Raw genomic sequence first — 17,930 nt, 5'->3', positions numbered from 1 at the left:
AATAAATGGATGCTAGAGAGAAAATCTTTCTGATCAAGGAAAGACTTGAAGCAGCACATGATAGACAGAAAAGTTGGACAGATAGAAAAAGAAGAGAATTAAAATTTTACTTTGGTGATCATAATTTTCTAAAAGAATCACCTACAAAAAGTGTCATGAGGTTTGGGAGACGGGAGACATGGCAAGCTGAGTCCGCAATTTATTAGACCTTTTGAAATTTTGAGCCGAGTAGGAAATGTTGCTTACGAACTAGCTTTACCATCAGAATTATCTAAAGTGCACAATGTCTTTCATATTTCACCACTAAGAAAATTTGTACCTGATCCAAATAACGTGATAAAGTATGAGCCATTGCAAGTTCATGAAGACTTAATCTATGAAAAATTTTTCCTCCGAATTATTGATCGAAAATAGTAAGTTCTAAGATGGCACATCATTCCGTATGTAAAGATTCATTGGAGTAATCATGAAGAGAGAGAGACCACATGGGAGCTTGAAGATGATATGAAGACGAGATATCCTCACTTATGTGAAAATGAAGGTATGTTAAATTTCGAGGACGAAATTTTTTTTTAAGGGGGGTAGAATGTGATAACCCGGCCCATTAAACCAAAAGCCCACTAAGCCCAAAAAAAAAAAAAAGAGCAAGAAGACTCCCGATCGGAGTCTTCCTCTTCCCCGTTTTCGATCAAAAATCGGAGTCCTAGGGCCATTAAAAGACCCTAGGACGAGCTCTATAAGAACCCCCCTCTTCTCCTCTAAGTGTAGATCCAATAGTCACCGACGATCGTCGGAGTTTTTCTCCGATTTTTTCGTTTGAAGCCGCGGCCCCTCGACCTGTGCTCGCCGCGATTTCACGCCGATGGGGGTCACCGGAGGATGTGGAAAGGTCTCCCTCCTCTCCCTCTCTTCTCTCCCTTCTTTCCTGTGCCTGTGGGCACGATGGCCGGCGACGGGTGTCGCCGGATTTTGTTGGAAAGGAAAACCCCCTGTTCCGGCCTCTTCTTTTCTCCAATTTTTTCGGCACCGACGGTCACGCCGACCGCCGGCTCTGGCCTCTCCGAACCCGGGAGAGTCGCCCGTTGCCGCCGGCCACCGCCGAGCATGATATGGCCGTGATCGGTCGGTCAAGGCATGGGGACCTCTAGGTCCCCTGTTTCGGCCCAACGAAAGCCCGAGAAGAAGAAGAAGAAGAAAAGAAAAGAAAAGAAAAGAAAAAAAGAAAAAGAAAAAGAAAAGAAAATACAAAATAGAAAAATAAAATAAAATAAAAAAATAAGAAAAGAGAAAAAGTTCCTCTCTCCCCTCTTTCTCCCTCTTTCTCTCTCTTTCTCTCTCTCTATTGTCTCTCTCTAAAAGAAAAAGAAAAAGAAAAAGAAAAAAAAATATATATATAATAATAATAAAAAATATATGTGAGAGAAAGTTTCTCTCATTTCTCTCTTAAGTCTTTCTCTCTCTAGAATTGGACTTTCTCTCTCTACCTTCTCTCTCCATTTTCTCTCTAGATTTTTTTCCTATTTTCTCTCTCTAGACCTTTTATCTCTTTTTATGGATTTCGTCTCTCTAGGGTCATTCTCTCTTTGATTGCATCACAGACCTTAGGATAAACTTGAGATAAAAATATGATGATCTGAGACTGCTCTGAAATTCGTGCAGTAGATTAGATCTTGATCCGATCCTTCTTCGAAATTGATAACATCGATCATGGTTAATTCATATCATCCTGATATAACTTCTGATGATCTCAATCATGATTGCCACTTTTGAAGGATATGAAGATTCTCTCTCCACTTTCTCTCTCTACTTTCTCTTTTATGACCGACTTTCTCTCTCTAAAAAAGGTCTATGAATCCTTTATCGAGTCATGCCTTCATCTTTTAGGGGTTCATATTGACTCTAACAAGATGATCCGAAATTGCTTTGATATCCGTGCTGTATGTTAACCTCATCTGATTGTCTCAAAGATCTTTCAAATTTATTATTAAAGAACCTTATTGATTGATCTTGATTTTAATTCGATCTGTGCTTCACGATTTCTTGATCAAGTCACTTGAATCTGACCCTCGGATCAGAGATCCTGAATTGCTCTGGTATCTGGATGGTCCGACACATCCGGTCAATAGTCTTCTTTCTTTATGATTTAATCTTATTATATGCATGGAATAAAAATTGACGATGATTTGATATTTTAAATAGGATTAGCTAATTCTTCTAACGAAGTCTGAAGATCTAAGATGAACGAGGTAAGTGAATTTTATGCTCCTTATTTATTTTTAAATGATCATGTTTTTATGTAAAGAATTGCTATTGATGAAATCATAATTTTTCATAAAATAAGGATCGGCATATGTGATATGAAAAAGCATGTTTTATTGTAAGCATTGATTTCATGAATATGTCTTATGAAAATAGCATGATTATGAAGCATGAATTTCATTGTTTTTTCATTTATGTATATATATGCTTTAAGAAAAAGATATAATGATTTCAAAGGCTCTCAGATGGCTATGAATGAGTCCCTTCGGGAAGGTCGACATCCGGAGCTAGCATCCATACGAAACATGGCCCTGCCAGCGAGTATAAAGTTGGCACATGAATTAAGAACTCTGTCGATTAAGAAATATGGCCCTGTCACGGGTATAATAGTGACCTTAGCACGAATATCTGTGAGCAATGTTTTGAAACATGACATGAATACATGATGAAAATGATTTACGATTCATGATTGTGAAATATACACGATTTATACATGTATGGTGAATTTATAACATGTTTTGTTATATGCTCTATGAAATGCTTTATTTTATATTACCTGCTATTTTCTAAATATTACATTATCATGAAAAAAAACTTATGGTTGATCCGATAAGGAAGCGCAAGTTCTACTTACTGGGCTAGTGTAGCTCATATTCTTTTTGTTTTCTTTTTGTTTGAACAGAGAAATAAGGTTAGGATCGACAAAAAGAATCCAAGCTTGAAGATCGGTATAGCAAGCTGAAAAATTTGACAGCAGAAGTTTAATTTATTTTATAATCATGGATTTGTAGTTATTTATGAATGTTGAGATTCGGGTTAGTACTTGCTTTTGGATTTAGATGCTCTGAACCAATATTGATTCGATTATTTGATGAATAATAGAATTGAATCTTTTTATTTGATGGATTTTAGATGATTATGATGGATTGGCTTCGTGTTATCGTGGGCTCCATCCCTCGGTAGCATGGCCGTGTTATGTCCCGGATTTGGAGCATGACAGAAGAGATAGTGAAAAATGAATGTTCCATCTGCTTCTTTCCTTAAATTTTTTTAATCTACATCATGGATCATGGTTTATATGCAACAACCAACTATGATTTTATGAAGTGCCATGCCATATCAATGAATGAGTTTATGTATGCTGTCCTTTTAAACAATCATTTCTAATATTATTATTCATCTTATTTAGGCCGATTTCATCATGTTTCTATTTAGAGAAAAAATTTTATTTACTTTGTATTACTTTTATCAGGCGTTAATTTATAGAATCTTAAATGGGTTGTGTGTATGAATTTTTTTTGTTTCATTACATCAAAAAGTTTTCCAACTTGCCATTTTTCAGGGCTAAGATGTCAATCTGATTTCACTTTAGCTATGCTTGGACATCTTATAATTTTGAAATCACAGTTCTTTTCTCTTTATTAGTTTAAACCATTTGAAAATTAGTGAGTTAAAATTTAGAAAAATATTTTGGATTACCTATTGGTACATGCAACAAATCTTATGGACCTATCAATATTCGATGACCTTGTGTATCACATCAATTCCCTTGAGTTAATGCACTAATCCTCCTATGTTTTCAGCATACATAACTTTTGATTGTCGATTAGGAAAGTCAAACAAAAAAAATATATACGATGATAAGAAGAAAGAGAAATATTATAAACTTGAAAATTTTTATTACAAGTTGAAACTTCCTATTCTATTATTTTAGAAAATTTATGATTTTTTTGGTACAATCGGACGGTCACATTAGTCTAGTACTAGTGCAGCCCAAAAGATTAAAGTGAAATTTATGAATTTCACAATAGAATAAAAGTGCCTCACTTTTGGTATAATTTTTTTTTAAAAAAATCTAAATTATCAACTAAGTTGTATTTAAAATATAATAATGATTTTATGATGAATCTACATGCATACTGAATTTTGAATAAAATTTACAATTTGATATATTAAATTTATCATTCTTAATGGCTTCCATGTATTATTATGGACTTGAGGTGCAATGTTATGTATATGGTTGCATTTATCTTCATCATCCTTTGTGACGAAATCGTTATGAACCTGAATGGGTTAGCTATTAATTTTGATTTCTACAATATTTTAGTCACTTCTACTCAAACATCTTATACCCTAGTTGTTTTCTAAGCTTTTATTAGATTTAAATAAATTTAATATCTTTTGTCAACTATAGACAGGTTTTCTAACTCCAATGATAAAAGATACTAGGCTTAGATGAGTTTAACAAGGATAAAATGATTCTAAGAGGAATATATGACATTTTGTGCTTCAAAGAAGGCTATAAGTGCAACTACTGTGAAATAAAGTGAAAAAATATGTTAAGATAAAAGAACGGTTAGCAATATAAATCATCAAAGAATGGAAAATAAGAAAGAGATGTTGGCCAAAAAAATGTCAAAAGAAATAAAATGAACCAAAGGTAACTAATTGGAAGAAATTAAGAAAACTTAATACTAGATAAAAAAATAAGTGCAATCTTTTTAGGGCTTGTTTTGATTGGATCCTTAGGATTGGAAACGGGATCTCTAATGTTAGAGAATATGAGAGCTGGCTTCAAGATTTTAAATTTTATGGGATTATTTTGATTTTTTCGTGGAATGTAATACATCATCATTTTATCTAGAACGAGGGATATTTCAGAATATGCTAATCATGCTGCTGGGATGATGACAGAATAATCTTATTCTTATATATAGAATGGTATCCTGTCTCAATGTCCTGCGGGATATTTCGTTGGGATCTGACTGTTAGCCTAGCTCCTATCATACGTGCAGCTATTCTTGTGCGGAATTTCTATGCTCCTCCGTTGGTTCTCCCTGCTATCTAGCAATGCAGCCAAGTATCGTCACACATGGAATGCTCCAGGCATGAGATGCCTCTGGCTCTGGATCGAGTCGCAGGCATGGGATCTTTTGCTCCGATTCGGACACGGTTTTCCACGAGCGGATCCATATCATGTGGAACACGAAGAGTTCACACAAGCGGAATACGTTATCTACCATGTTCCCCTTTCCAGACATAAACAAAACCCAGTATCATTTCGCAAGCAAACGGATTCCCTGTTTCACATCGTTTGTCCATTTCTAGGAAAAAATGTTAACTAAACAGGGGTAAGGGGGAGAATTTAAGGCGACGGAACGAAGAATCGAAGCGACAGGCTAAAACCCAAAGCGGAAATATCCTTCCCAAGAAAAAAAGAGTCAGAAAGATCGAAGGAGAAGTCAATAAGAAAGAGAGAGAACGAGATAAGAATGGCCCCTGCCCCCCCACCCCGACCCCCCGGTGAGATGCCTCTGGCTCTGGATCGAGTCGCAGGCATGGGATCTTTTGCTCCGATTCGGACACGGTTTTCCACGAGCGGATCCATATCATGTGGAACACGAAGAGGTCCACACAAGCGGAATACGTTATCTATCATGTTCCCCTTTCCAGACATAAACAAAACCCAGTATCATTTCGCAAGCAAACGGATTCCCTGTTTCACATCGTTTGTCCATTTCTAGGAAAAAATGTTAACTAAACAGGGGTAAGGGGGAGAATTTAAGGCGACGGAACGAAGAATCGAAGCGACAGGCCAAAACCCAAAGCGGAAATATCCTTCCCAAGAAAAAAAGAGTCAGAAAGATCGAAGGAGAAGTCAATAAGAAAGAGAGAGAACGAGATAAGAATGGGAAAACGAAGCCCGCCCTCAGGTTCGTTTCGCCAAGTTAGTTCTCTACGCTCTGTAATATTTCCTCTAGGTTGGGCGATCAAATTCTATAGATCTGGAATCGTTCTGAGACCACTGTGAGGAGTGAAATCGACTGGGATTCGATTGGTATCTGAAATTCTTGTTCGGTATGATTTCTTGGAGGAATACTGCTGAATGCGGTATTTCTCGTTCCGTTTTTGGCTGATTATTTTTTTAAAAAAAATTTCTTTTCGTGGTTTTTGTTCTTGATTCGATTCACGATGAGATGCTAGGTGGAATCGATGTTTTCCAGTTGAGTGGGTGTTTTGGTTGGGTGATGATGATCTGAATTTGATGTTTTCTGGTTATTTTTGTGGACTTGGTTGGCGATTTTTGTCTGTACTGTTGGTTTGATACCATGGCTTGCTGTTCTTGCTGATGATTTAGGGTTTTAGTTTGTGAGATAGGTGCAATCCTTTCTTTCATACGTTTTTGAGCATTGGATAAGTATTTACTTGATGATATTTTATGAGCTGAATTTTCTAACTTTAGCTGAATAGACTTCTTGAACAATACGCAATCTAGGTTAGTAGATAATATGTGGTGTCAGAATGGGATATCAATGCACAAAATCGAATGAAAAACATTGGACTGATGAAAATTCAAAGAATAATCTATTCTTCAAACATGGTGATGTTAGCTACTATTAAACAATTAAATGGAGAAGACTAGCCATATGCATATAATAGAGTTCGTTCATGCAAATTCTAGACTACAATAAAGCAATCAGTGTTCCTCTGTCTTATTTGAATACCACAAATTCGTAATTGGTAGCATAGTTGATATGAGTGCAGTATCTCCATGCCAATTCTCTGGGCCCCTTAGTGTGCCCGGGGGCCACGCGGTCCATCTGGACTGTACTCGGCCTAAGGTGCTGTTCTGCTGTTCGGGTTACTGGCACGTGGCACAGGCATGCCTGCCACAGTGGAAAAAAAACTCAGTTTATACAAGAACAATAACCATTGAGAATGTTGGGGAACCATGCCACAAAATTGGGAGGGAATCGATTGGTTGTACATTGATTATGGAAAGTATTAACTAAAAATTCTTAGAGCTGTGGAATTTTGGTTCATAAAGGGTAAAATTTTTGTAATGATATTATAGTGGAGAAGTATGGAGAAGAATAAAAGAATTTGGAGGTTTATGTATGACAAGAAACATCTTTTAGAAAATGAATTTGGAAGATTGATTACAAGTTAGCTATGGTAATAAGATATAAAGCTGTCATAAAGGAAAAACATGAACAGGGTCAGCGATTATGGATAGTAATAACTATGGGCACTAACAAGTGGAGACAAGCCGACAATAGGGGTGTGCATGGATTGGGTTGGGTCAGTTTGAAGCTAAACCTAAAGCCGAAACTGAACCAACCATCTACAAAAACTGCTTGAAACCAATCTGAAAAATTTGGTTCAGTTTATTGGGTTGATATTCCACTGGCTGGCTAAATGGCTTAGGATAAGTCTAAACCTAAAAATTCAATTGTATGTAAGGTTGATATGCAATGTGCTGGACTAAATGGGCTGGATTAAATCTAAACTTAAAAAAAATAATTTTGTATATAAAAGAAAATATAAGAACAATTAAAAATGAAATTTATATATATGGACACATATGAGTCTGGTTGGGTCAGATCAGTTTGAATATATATATTTGTATATATACATATTAGTTGAGTCAGATTGGGTTGGGTCTGTTTAGATCGATTTTTTGAAAACTCAAACTGAAACTGAACTGAAATTTTTTGGTTCAAGACTTTCTCAAACTGAAACCAAACCGAATTAAAAAGAAAAAACAATATAAACCAAATTGAAGAGACCGGTTCAGGTTGCGATTGTGGTTCATCAGTTGTTTTCACACCCTTATTTACAAGTGTGCTGCTCAGGTCAACTTTTTTCATTAAAGGAGTATTCGATCTTGAGCTGAGCTTGCAATCATGTCCTCAAGCTTGGCTTGTTTGTGATACAAACTGGTTTGAATGAGCTTCTTATAGAGCTAAGCCAAGCTTCTTTCCTTCTTTTCAAGCTAAGTTGTTCAGGCTTGGCCCATCAAGCCAAGCTTTAAAAAATTTTTGAAGCTTGTCCAGTCCCAAAGTCGGATCTAGCTCGAATAAGCCAGTTATAAAGCCAAGCCTGAGCTATTCATGAACAGCTCAGTTCATTTTCAGCCCCAATAACCTAGCTAGGGTGAATAGTCTGGAGGCATGAGCGTTTATAATAAAAATGTTAAGAAGCCTCATTGGGAAAAATTACTAGGTTCTTGCAGAATTGTGAATAAGTTTTAATAGAGCATCATCAACATGACTTTGTAGAATGATATTCATAACTGATCCAAGATAACTGATTGAAGGCTTTTTGGATAGAGTACGGTTCTTTTCCATGTTTTTTCTTTCTTTTTTTTTTGTTGAATATTTGTCTTGTCATCTATGTACATGATATTCTTATCTGTCCAAATTCAATTATGTGAAAAACTTCATAGTTTTGTTTCCTGTCTTGATCACCTGATGATCTAATGTAAAGTATCTCTCAAGTAGATCTGTATGAACAATATATGATTTGCTTTCTGTATTTCAGTCACCTGTAATGCTTGAAACGATATGTATACCTATTCATACTGTAATATGAAATGTATTCACTTCATGTTCCATATGTTTGGTTGGTAGATGCCTGCGTAATGGAGGTAGAAACAGTTACTAATTTTGTGGTGTACTGCAATCTGAGAGATCTTTCCATGAAACTCTATCACAGTCCAAGATTGATATCTGGACTCCTTTCTTTTTATGATCTGTTCATATATCAACTTAAATGCTTATATTGTAAGCCTTTTTTTCCCATGCAAAGAGGTGCATTTTATTCATTCAAACTGCAGGAGATCGACCAAGTCAAGGGGAGTGCAAGAGGAAATGGGGAAAGCATAATTTGTCATCTGCAGACAGCACTGGTGCTCTGGCCGACAAAGATTTGAGAAATTTATCAGAGGAGAGTGATATGGAAAAGGAAAAGTATGCCCCTTTGTCAAAGTTCAACAATGCTGGGGAAAAGGACCTTGAAACTACCAATATTGTCTTGACAGAAAAAAGTAAAGAAAATGCTGTACCAGTTGACGGTACTCTGTCTCAGAAAAATGAACTTGTTTTGGAAATGGTTGAGGATCATACAGAAGTCTGTGTGGAGCAGAAAGAAATAATGATGAAGGAAAATAGTGTATATGAAACTGAACCTAGCCAAAGAATGCCTGGTGAATTAACCTTTTTTGTTGTACAAGAAAACGTTGCTCCGGTGTTTGGAACTGCTGAAACAAACAAAGTGAATAAGAACCTTAGGGAAGCATCCTTTAGTATGTCAATAGTTACAGAAGAAAGTGATGTTTCAAAGATTGTAGATTCTATTGATGAGGAAAGATCTGAATTATCTTTCAAAGAGGATTCAAACTCTTCAATGCAAAATGTTCAAAACCATTCTTCTGCTGATGTTACAACTTTATCAGATATCATGGAGATGGACTCCAGAATGAAGAATGACAGGAAAGCATCCAGTAATAACAATTTTAACCCACTAGTCAGTAAGAATGTTGATACTTTGACAGAGGATTTAAACATGGCTTCAGTAAAGACCAGCATGGTGTCTGGAATTAATTTAAAATCACATGGTGTGAAATTCACTTATACAAAGAGAAATAAAAATGCCACTTCAAAGGAGAAAAGTGTCTCTTTTGGCATCTTTGAATCTACTCAAAAGGATGGCAGTAGCCCCTTATCTCAAGTTGCTGAAAATAATAATTTTGCTTGCAGCTCTGTATTACTAGAAAATGCAGGTTCAGATGCAGTGTGCCAGAATAACACTGAAGCTTCAGTTGGTGGCTATCTGATATTACAGTCCAAGAAAGAAAGTCCATCAAAGAGCAAAGATGATAATATTGTGAAGATGTGTGAAATGCCACCTAACATTGTTTCAAAATCCAACATGTTTACTGAGATTAATTCAGTTCCTGAGCCTGCCAATAACAATGATTCAGAATTAAAGGAACACAATACAGGAGATGCATTTGCCGATGCAAATAAGAGCAACATGTTCACGAATTCAGTTTCTGAAGTTGTTAGAAACAATGATTCAAGTGAGCATCAAAAACTGAAACAGAAGATGGAGGAAATGGTTTTTGACTATTCTCAGTATAACAGAGAAGTTGATCAGGATGGTCCTCCTGTAACCACTTCAGCCTTGGTAGAAGCGGACAGATTTAATGTTGATGATTTCATCAAAAGCAACCAAATCCTGGATGTTGTTGTAAAAAATAATGGTTCAGAAAAGAGTACAGCTGAGGTTTCATCAAGTGTGAACGACTTTTTCCCTGAGGTAGCTTTGAACTCATGCCTGGCAGAAGCTTCCAGAACCTCTGTGGAAGTTTTTGAATGTGGTGATGCTGATGACTCGGATGGGGATCCTGCATCTGATGTAGAAAGAAGAGTCAAGGAAGTGAATGTAAGACAACCTATCCATGCAGATCAAGTACCTGACCGCATACCAAGACAGAAGAATGAGAGCTTGTTGGATGATGTTCAAAATGCTCGAGAGGGCTGTCTCATTTCTGCAGGAAAAAATCAGAAGATACTTCCTACTGATTGCAAAGGAGGAGTAAGCTTGCCTCCTTCACCAATTAGAGGTGTCATAGAGAATTCTATTTCCTTTGGTCAACCAATCAGGCCAAAATTGGATTCATCCTGTGTAGAAGGTTCTAGTTTCTCATTCCAAATAGGAGAGAGAGTTCTCATGGATGACTCACATCTGAATTATACTGATATAACTGGAGCTGGATCAGAGAATGTGAAAGTGGTTACTTGCCAAAATAATGCTTCAAACTTTGGATACAATCATGGAGAAACAGCTAATGATCAGGAGAAGGAAGTGACATCTCCATCAATAAGCTATGCTATAGAGGATGTCACCTCTTTAGGTGTAATCAAGGATCGAGATGAGGAACCAAAAGCAGTGACAGTGCCACCCGAGGGGGCATTAGTAAGTCATACCAATAAAAAGCTTCTTGTACTTGATTTGAATGGATTGCTTGCTGATGTTAGTCCAGATTATCGGAATATTCATAAAGCACATAAAAGGGTTGGGGGCAAAGCAGGTTTGACATTTTACTCAGTACTTTCAACTTTTATTGATAATTTGTCGGGGAATGTTTCTACTTCACAAGTACTGATGGATAATGTTATGTTTTGGACCCAGTATTCAAAAGACCTTTCTGCGACGATTTTCTGAAGTTTTGCTTTGAGAAATTTGATATAGGTGTCTGGTCATCAAGGAAAAAGTATGCCTTTGAATTAGTTCTTTTTTCATTGCTTGTTTTCCTCTTTCTCTATTCATTATTTTGTTTGTTATATGGTATTTTTTTGAGGCATTAGCTTTCATGCTTTTGGTGTTTTGAAGTTCTATTTAGGTGCTTCTGAATACTATATTGTGTTCATGTCCATGATAAATAGTTTTATTGCACCTTCTGCAGATATAATGTCGATGCTTTGGTTGATTTTCTTATGGGAAATCTGAAACACAATCTATTATTTTCTTGGGTAAGTGATCTTGAGACTACATTTTTTGTGACAAGTTTATATATTTTTTGACTTATTTAATAATGCATGATATGTTGGTCACGTCAAGGCTCTTGAATTTTTTTTATGGATGTTGTGTCTTTGTACTCAATAATAACTTATCCAGCCCATAGACTGGTCTAAAATCTGCTCCCTGGTAATGGCAAATACCACCTTTGACTGAATTATTTCATCTATATTTATAATTGACCATCCTTATTCTGCATCTTCCATCAATCATCAAAGCTTCACTTACAATTTGAACTCAACTTTTAACTGAATACATGCATATGTGCACTTACATATATTAAATAATGCATGCATAATGCTACGCATACACTTAAAATAATGACAACCAAAACCAAGCCCAATTCTGTCAATATGTGGTCAATTTTGAAGCCTAACTTCAAATTGAGAGTGCTCCAGAACTAGTAGTTAGTTTCAAAGCCACAGGGTCACAAAAAGATAGGAAATGGATGCAATAGGTCAAAAACTCGTGGAAATATGCTGGCTAATAGAATGGCAACGCTTAAGACCTAAAGTTTACATTAAGCAAGTGATGAAGGATCTATGAAAGTAGAATCAACTTGTATGAAGGCTTGGAAGAAAACAATTAACTCTATTAAGGACCTGTAAGTTGAGACAGTAAGAGAATGGACAAATGTGCAGCAACATGCTAAATAATAGAGATGCACCAAATTTATCCAATGAGGCACTAAAATGACCATGCTTGTCAAGAGCCATTGGGATGGTTGAGGGAATAACATAAGAATGACAATTAACCTGATAATGCTAACTCTGCAGCTGTGTTTGAGATGCAGAATAACACGAAATCATGCCTAGGTTGTATGTCTTGGAAGATAATCATAAACTAGACTAACTTTAAGAAGTTCAGGATCAATGTATCCTGCAAAGGGAGATTTAGATTTCCCAGAAGTCATTAGTTTTGACATAGATGGTGATGATATATTTTTTTTTTTTGATGTAAAGGAGATTAATGTGCTTTAGCACAATAGTCACCAAATTTTATTAAGAAGAAAGTGAGTACGAAAAGAAGAGGAACCCTCCAAACCATCCACACTGAAATTCAAATTTGAAATTTGAATTTCAAATTTCCCTCTACCAACCCATCAACCAACATTTAAACTTTAAAATTTTCCCTTAACATTCTTTCAAATTTCAAAAGAAGATCATTGACCGCCAGAGAAGATCATCGACAGCCGGAGATCGTGGTGGTGAGAGGAGCGGAACGTCAAGAGGAGATGAGAGTGAGTGAATTGTGGTGATGAAATATAAAGGAAAAGAAAAACCTTTTATAAGTAGCTGCAGTGAATTGTGGTAAATTGACTAAAGGCTTGCTACTTTGAGCCAAAAACCACAAATTCAATCAAGGAATCTGGACAGCGGAATTAACAAAATGGTCTGCAGGACAAAGCCATAGTCTACAGGAAGCAAAATAATAAGGATGCGGTTCGTATTCTTGAATGAAACCTTGTCAGTTGCTGTGCTCAGTTTGTGACTAACATTTTTGAATCCTCTTGATTATGAAATTCTAATACGTTTGGCTAAAGTTAGAGCTGCTAAAAGAATGGGCTCACGTTGATTTTATCATAGTTTTTAACAGGGTCTAATGATTCTTTCAATGTTCCTGTAGCCATAGCTCTACCATGTCAAAAAATGGGAGCCACTTACTGGATGTGCTGGCAAAATAATGGTAGTGCTACTAACATGCTTATCTAGCTAAGATGTGCTTTCTCCTAGCTAAATGGAGGTTCATGATCCATTTGAGTTTATTTTCTTTTGATGAGTGGAACTTCATGAGGTTATGACCACAAGAAAATTATCAAGTCCGCCAGAAAAACCAGATGGCAGACACAAATTTGAGCTGATTTAATGTGGTTTCTTTGTGTTTCAGTAGCAAATATAGAGGAAGAAAAGATACTCCTCTCAGATCAAGAAAGAATAGACAAAAGACTGCAAAAGAGAAGGGCTTAAAAAAATAATCAAAAAGAGTGTCTCTCATGTCCTAAACCTATCTGAGGAGCAAGCTTTCAGTCACAAGCTTCAAGTATGGGAAAGGTTCATGAGGGGTTCTGGCAGACCTCCATGTTTGGTCAAAACCTAGCAGTTACTTTAGCAGACTATGACTATTAGATCACTTGATTATGGTAGCCAAACAAACTTATTAAAGGATAAAATCAGAAGCAGAATTTTCTGGCACTGTAGCCTCATGTAGAGATCCATATGGATGGATGGATTACTCATGACAGGTCTTCAAAGCTTTCATGAAGATTTTAGGTCTACAGACCATGAAGTCCATGATTCATAATAGAATGCACACATGCACAGCATGCTAAACATGTGCTAGTTGTATAATATTAAAAGCTATTGTCTGCTGTCTTGTTAGTCTGGCACATTAAGTTAGAGAAGCAAGGAAGCAAGGAAGCAGTCTGCTTAGAGGTTCAAGTCATAGTAAAACTCTACAAAAATATTGTGATGCGTTGCAGTGAAGATAGCACATGTTTGAAAAAGATTACTTTATCCTTAAGCGTTTGCTTAACCTAATAGGGAAACTATAGTTGGTTGGTTTTTTTGTCTTGAATCATCTTCTTAGTATCAAGGCTTTTTTCTGATAACATGCTGAAGAAAGAAGTTTGATTACTGTTGATGGTTCAGGTTGACCATAGTTACTTGTTGCATGGTTACACCGACTCAAATATGAATTTTGATGTATAATTTATTTACAAAATCACACAATAATAGGGAAAACACATGCATAGAACTACGAAGATGCAAATATTATTTTCCAAGTATCTAATAGGGTTTGGTTGGTTGAAATAAGGGGGTATTGATGGCAATTAGATTCCAAGTCATTATAGAAAATTATGATGATGTTTAGGCATTGTAACATAAACATATAATGCTCCAGGAATATTCTACCTCCTTCCTCAAGAGTTTTCTTGACTTCACAATAAGTTTCTATAATCTTAGCCCTTGCAACCAATCATCTTCTAAATAGATGGACTCCATTGGTATGTTTGAAGAGATACACTAGTATCAACAACTTATTTTTTATGCATTTATTGTTGAAATTGAAGATGAATCTTCAGTTCAATTATACATCAACGTTATGTTCTGATAAATTACCTTGGATTGATAGAAATATCCTTTGGTGGTTTCACATTGGAGTTGGGCAAGCAGTTTAACCATAATCTTATTTTGAGGGTAGCAGTGTAACCATAATCAAAGATTGCTTTTTTTGTGAAGATATACTTGGCAAAGTTCACTGGTATTGTCTAAATGCCATCACAACTAAGATATATCCAAGAGTGATTATCAGAAGTTCAGCAAGCGGTAAGATAAAGAAGCAGTTCATCATTGATGGATGCATTTGAAGACTCCTAGGCAAGGTTTGCTAAATCGTCCCGAACTGAGCGGTTCAAGTTGTACTGAAGCAGTCTGGTCAAGAACTGAAATGGTTTGGCAACTCAATTGGATCTTTGGTCAAAATCAGTCTGAACTAGGCTGAGCTGTTTGGTTCCACCTGGTTTCAGGTGGTCTTGGGTGGTTGTAGAGCCAATTCAGGGTTTGGTTCTTTTATAGCCCTTCCCTCTCTCTCGATCTTCCTTGTCTCTCACAGCTCCTATTCTCTCATGATTTCCCTTGCTAGGGTGAGGTTCCATCACCACTATCATTGTTGACAACAATCATGACAACCACCATTTCTCCCTTTCTATTCTCTCTCTCTCTCTCTCTCACCATGCCACCACCTCTCTCGCTCTCCTCACAACCATACTGCTGCTACCACAAACAACAGCAATGGGCATCATCCTGGGCCGGAGCTCATAGATTGGAGGTTGGAAATACGCCTATCTCCCCCTTCCTCCCTCCCTTTCTCCCTCGTCCTTCTCTCCCTCTCCTTCTTCACGGATGGGTTTTGGTACATCTTGGGGCGGTAAATACATTACTGTATTGAACAATTAGCCAACTAGTATGATCCCTGGTACTAGTTTGGTGAACTTTGATCTCAGGGCTGCTAGAGTTCTCTTCATGTCAAAATTCATTAAGAATGAGGTTCTTCTGGCTACTTTTGAGCCATTTGAAATTTGTATAAGCTATGGTCTACTTTCTAAATCTTTTAATGAGCCTTTGAAAGGAGATAATAATAGACTATTTGGATGGTAGGTGATAAACAAATAAGTAAATAAATAATAAGTAGGTGATAAACAAATGAGTAGATAAATAATAAATAGACAAAGGCCATGTGTCAGTTGTGAACTGAAACATATGCAAGTTTTTTTTTCCTCCTATATGGATAGTAATGTGAATATTTCCTTTTCTTTTTGAAGGTCTCAGTTTTATGTGTTGTCTACCATCGCCAGAATGAAGCCCACTGCTTATCTAGTGTTGTAGGAGGGAAACTTACAAGGTGCTGAGGCATTCTATGCCTGTTTTTGGAATAAAAGGACACTAACCAAAATTGTTTTAACCTTTCGGATGCCATTTAGCATACTGAATTTCTACCAATAGTGGATTGCAAGAGCTAAGCTCCTTGTATATTTGAGTGATGTCCCAGACAAGTGAGTGGGCTATAAGTTTGAAGGTTTTAAGGAGTGATCTTTCCCTCTTGTTTCTACCAAATGCCTCCATATACAGCTGATCTACTATTTAGGAGATTAGCATGCTGGAATGGAAGATCCAAGTCATATTTTATATTTGTAAGCTGAAGTAGACTGGATGAGAGTCGTGTGGTCTGAGTAATGTGAATGATTCATATTATTGTACTTATCATTATTACTTCCGTAGAGTGAGAAATGTGACTTTGTTATTTCATGTATACCTTTCTAGATATTATGACCCACAGGGTTTTTTTTTTTGATTATTTTACATAATCTTGTGCAGGATGAATCTAAATGCACTTATACTGGGTTTAAAACCATTGAAAACAAGCATAAGCCACTGGTGCTAAAGGAACTAAAAAAATTATGGGACAAAGAGGAACATGATCTTCCATGGGATAAAGGACAGTACTCACCATCAAATACATTACTTGTGGATGACTCTCCTTACAAAGCCCTTTGCAATCCTGTAAGTAGTCCATATCTGGTTTTCATATTAGACCTTATTGAACAAATCATAACATTTTAGCCATGTTTTAGTTCACTGGATGCTAACCATGGTACTCCTTTTTCCCCTTTCTTCCATATGTTTTGTAGCCATACACTGCTATTTTCCCTCTCCCTTATCATTTTGAGGATGTAGACGACAACTCTCTAGGTAAGCTTTCATCTACATGTGCAGCTTTAATGTTTTATTTGGTCATACATTTCAAAATTTAATCAGATATTCATGTGCAGGACCTGAAGGAGATCTTCATGTCTATTTAGAAGGGCTAGCAATGGCTGATGATGTTCGGCATTATGTTCGAGAACACCCATTTGGTCAGGATGCTATAACAGATACTGATCCTTCCTGGAGCTTCTACCTTCGGATCATTGAGAAAATTGAGAAAACTTCAGTTGCAGCCTAATAATCATGATGATGTTTTAAGTGTCGTTCCTGTGCTATAGTTTCGAGAGATTGCAGGTCAATGAACCTGTTTTTGGTTCCTATATCATAGACCACCTGGTGATAGATGGTAACTGATTCCTACTCAAGCATCACTCGAACAGGATGAAAGACAGTGATAACAGATGCTGAGTATCTTTTCTTTTATTTTCCTTTTTTTCCTTTTTCTTTTTGACGAAAGAGGTAAAAGCAATTTACTGAGTATAGGAAGGCCAAATCTGGAGCATTTGACTGCTACAACAGCTCCAAAATTGGAAAAATCAAGATTATGTTGCAGGCTGTGGTTGATTTTCCTGTATTGAGAGAATCACAGCATTGTTGTAATGAGTTTGACCATCAAGTTCTGTTGAATGGTGCTTCTAATTTATGTTTTGTATAACTGCAGCTGCAGCCTGTTATTTATTCAGTAACTTCATACCAATGATCAAGTTGCAGACAGAAATTTTTGTCCTGCTCCCCTTTTCTACATGGCTAGTAATTCTCTGCTTCTCCAGGTATCTTTAAGGCCCAGTCTGTTGAGCCACAGGTAGCTTGATGGTAAAATGTCTGATGTTTCATAATTTTTACCATTATCTGTTCTTGTTTGTCATTGCTGCATGGCATGTCATGTCATGAACTTGATCCTGTTGCTAGCTTTTTTCTGTTTGCAAGAATCATGACCCTTGCATATCCATGAAGCCCTTGACACTCAATATTGATGCTTTTTACATTGCTTGGATGTGCTATGCTTCCTTAATTGACTGGTCATTCATCAGCTGTCAACAG

General features: G+C 36.6%; 1 protein-coding gene across 5 annotated transcripts; it reads left to right on the top strand.

Moving 5' to 3' along the window:
- The first annotated feature begins 5,668 nt into the window (after positions 1–5,668).
- On the top strand, positions 5,669–17,631 carry LOC105056951 (uncharacterized). 5 transcript variants are annotated; one of them, XM_010939343.4, is made up of 7 exons: positions 5,669–5,972; positions 8,879–11,137; positions 11,239–11,320; positions 11,513–11,579; positions 16,500–16,685; positions 16,814–16,874; positions 16,955–17,631. In XM_010939343.4, the coding sequence occupies exons 1-7, from the start codon at positions 5,948–5,950 to the stop codon at positions 17,125–17,127; spliced, it is 2,853 nt and encodes a 950-aa protein (XP_010937645.1). In that variant the 5' UTR covers positions 5,669–5,947; the 3' UTR covers positions 17,128–17,631. The 5 variants fall into 5 exon arrangements, 4 of the variants coding, with proteins under 4 accessions (XP_010937645.1, XP_019702440.1, XP_010937654.1 ...); XM_019846881.3 differs by having other exon boundaries at positions 5,671–5,986; XM_010939352.4 differs by having other exon boundaries at positions 5,971–6,117.
- Positions 17,632–17,930: the final 299 nt, after the last annotated feature.

The sequence above is a fragment of the Elaeis guineensis genome, chromosome 2 (assembly GCF_000442705.2).
Source record: "Elaeis guineensis isolate ETL-2024a chromosome 2, EG11, whole genome shotgun sequence".
NCBI classification, from domain to species: domain Eukaryota; kingdom Viridiplantae; phylum Streptophyta; class Magnoliopsida; order Arecales; family Arecaceae; genus Elaeis; species Elaeis guineensis.
This window is presented reverse-complemented; position numbering and strand designations above follow the sequence as displayed.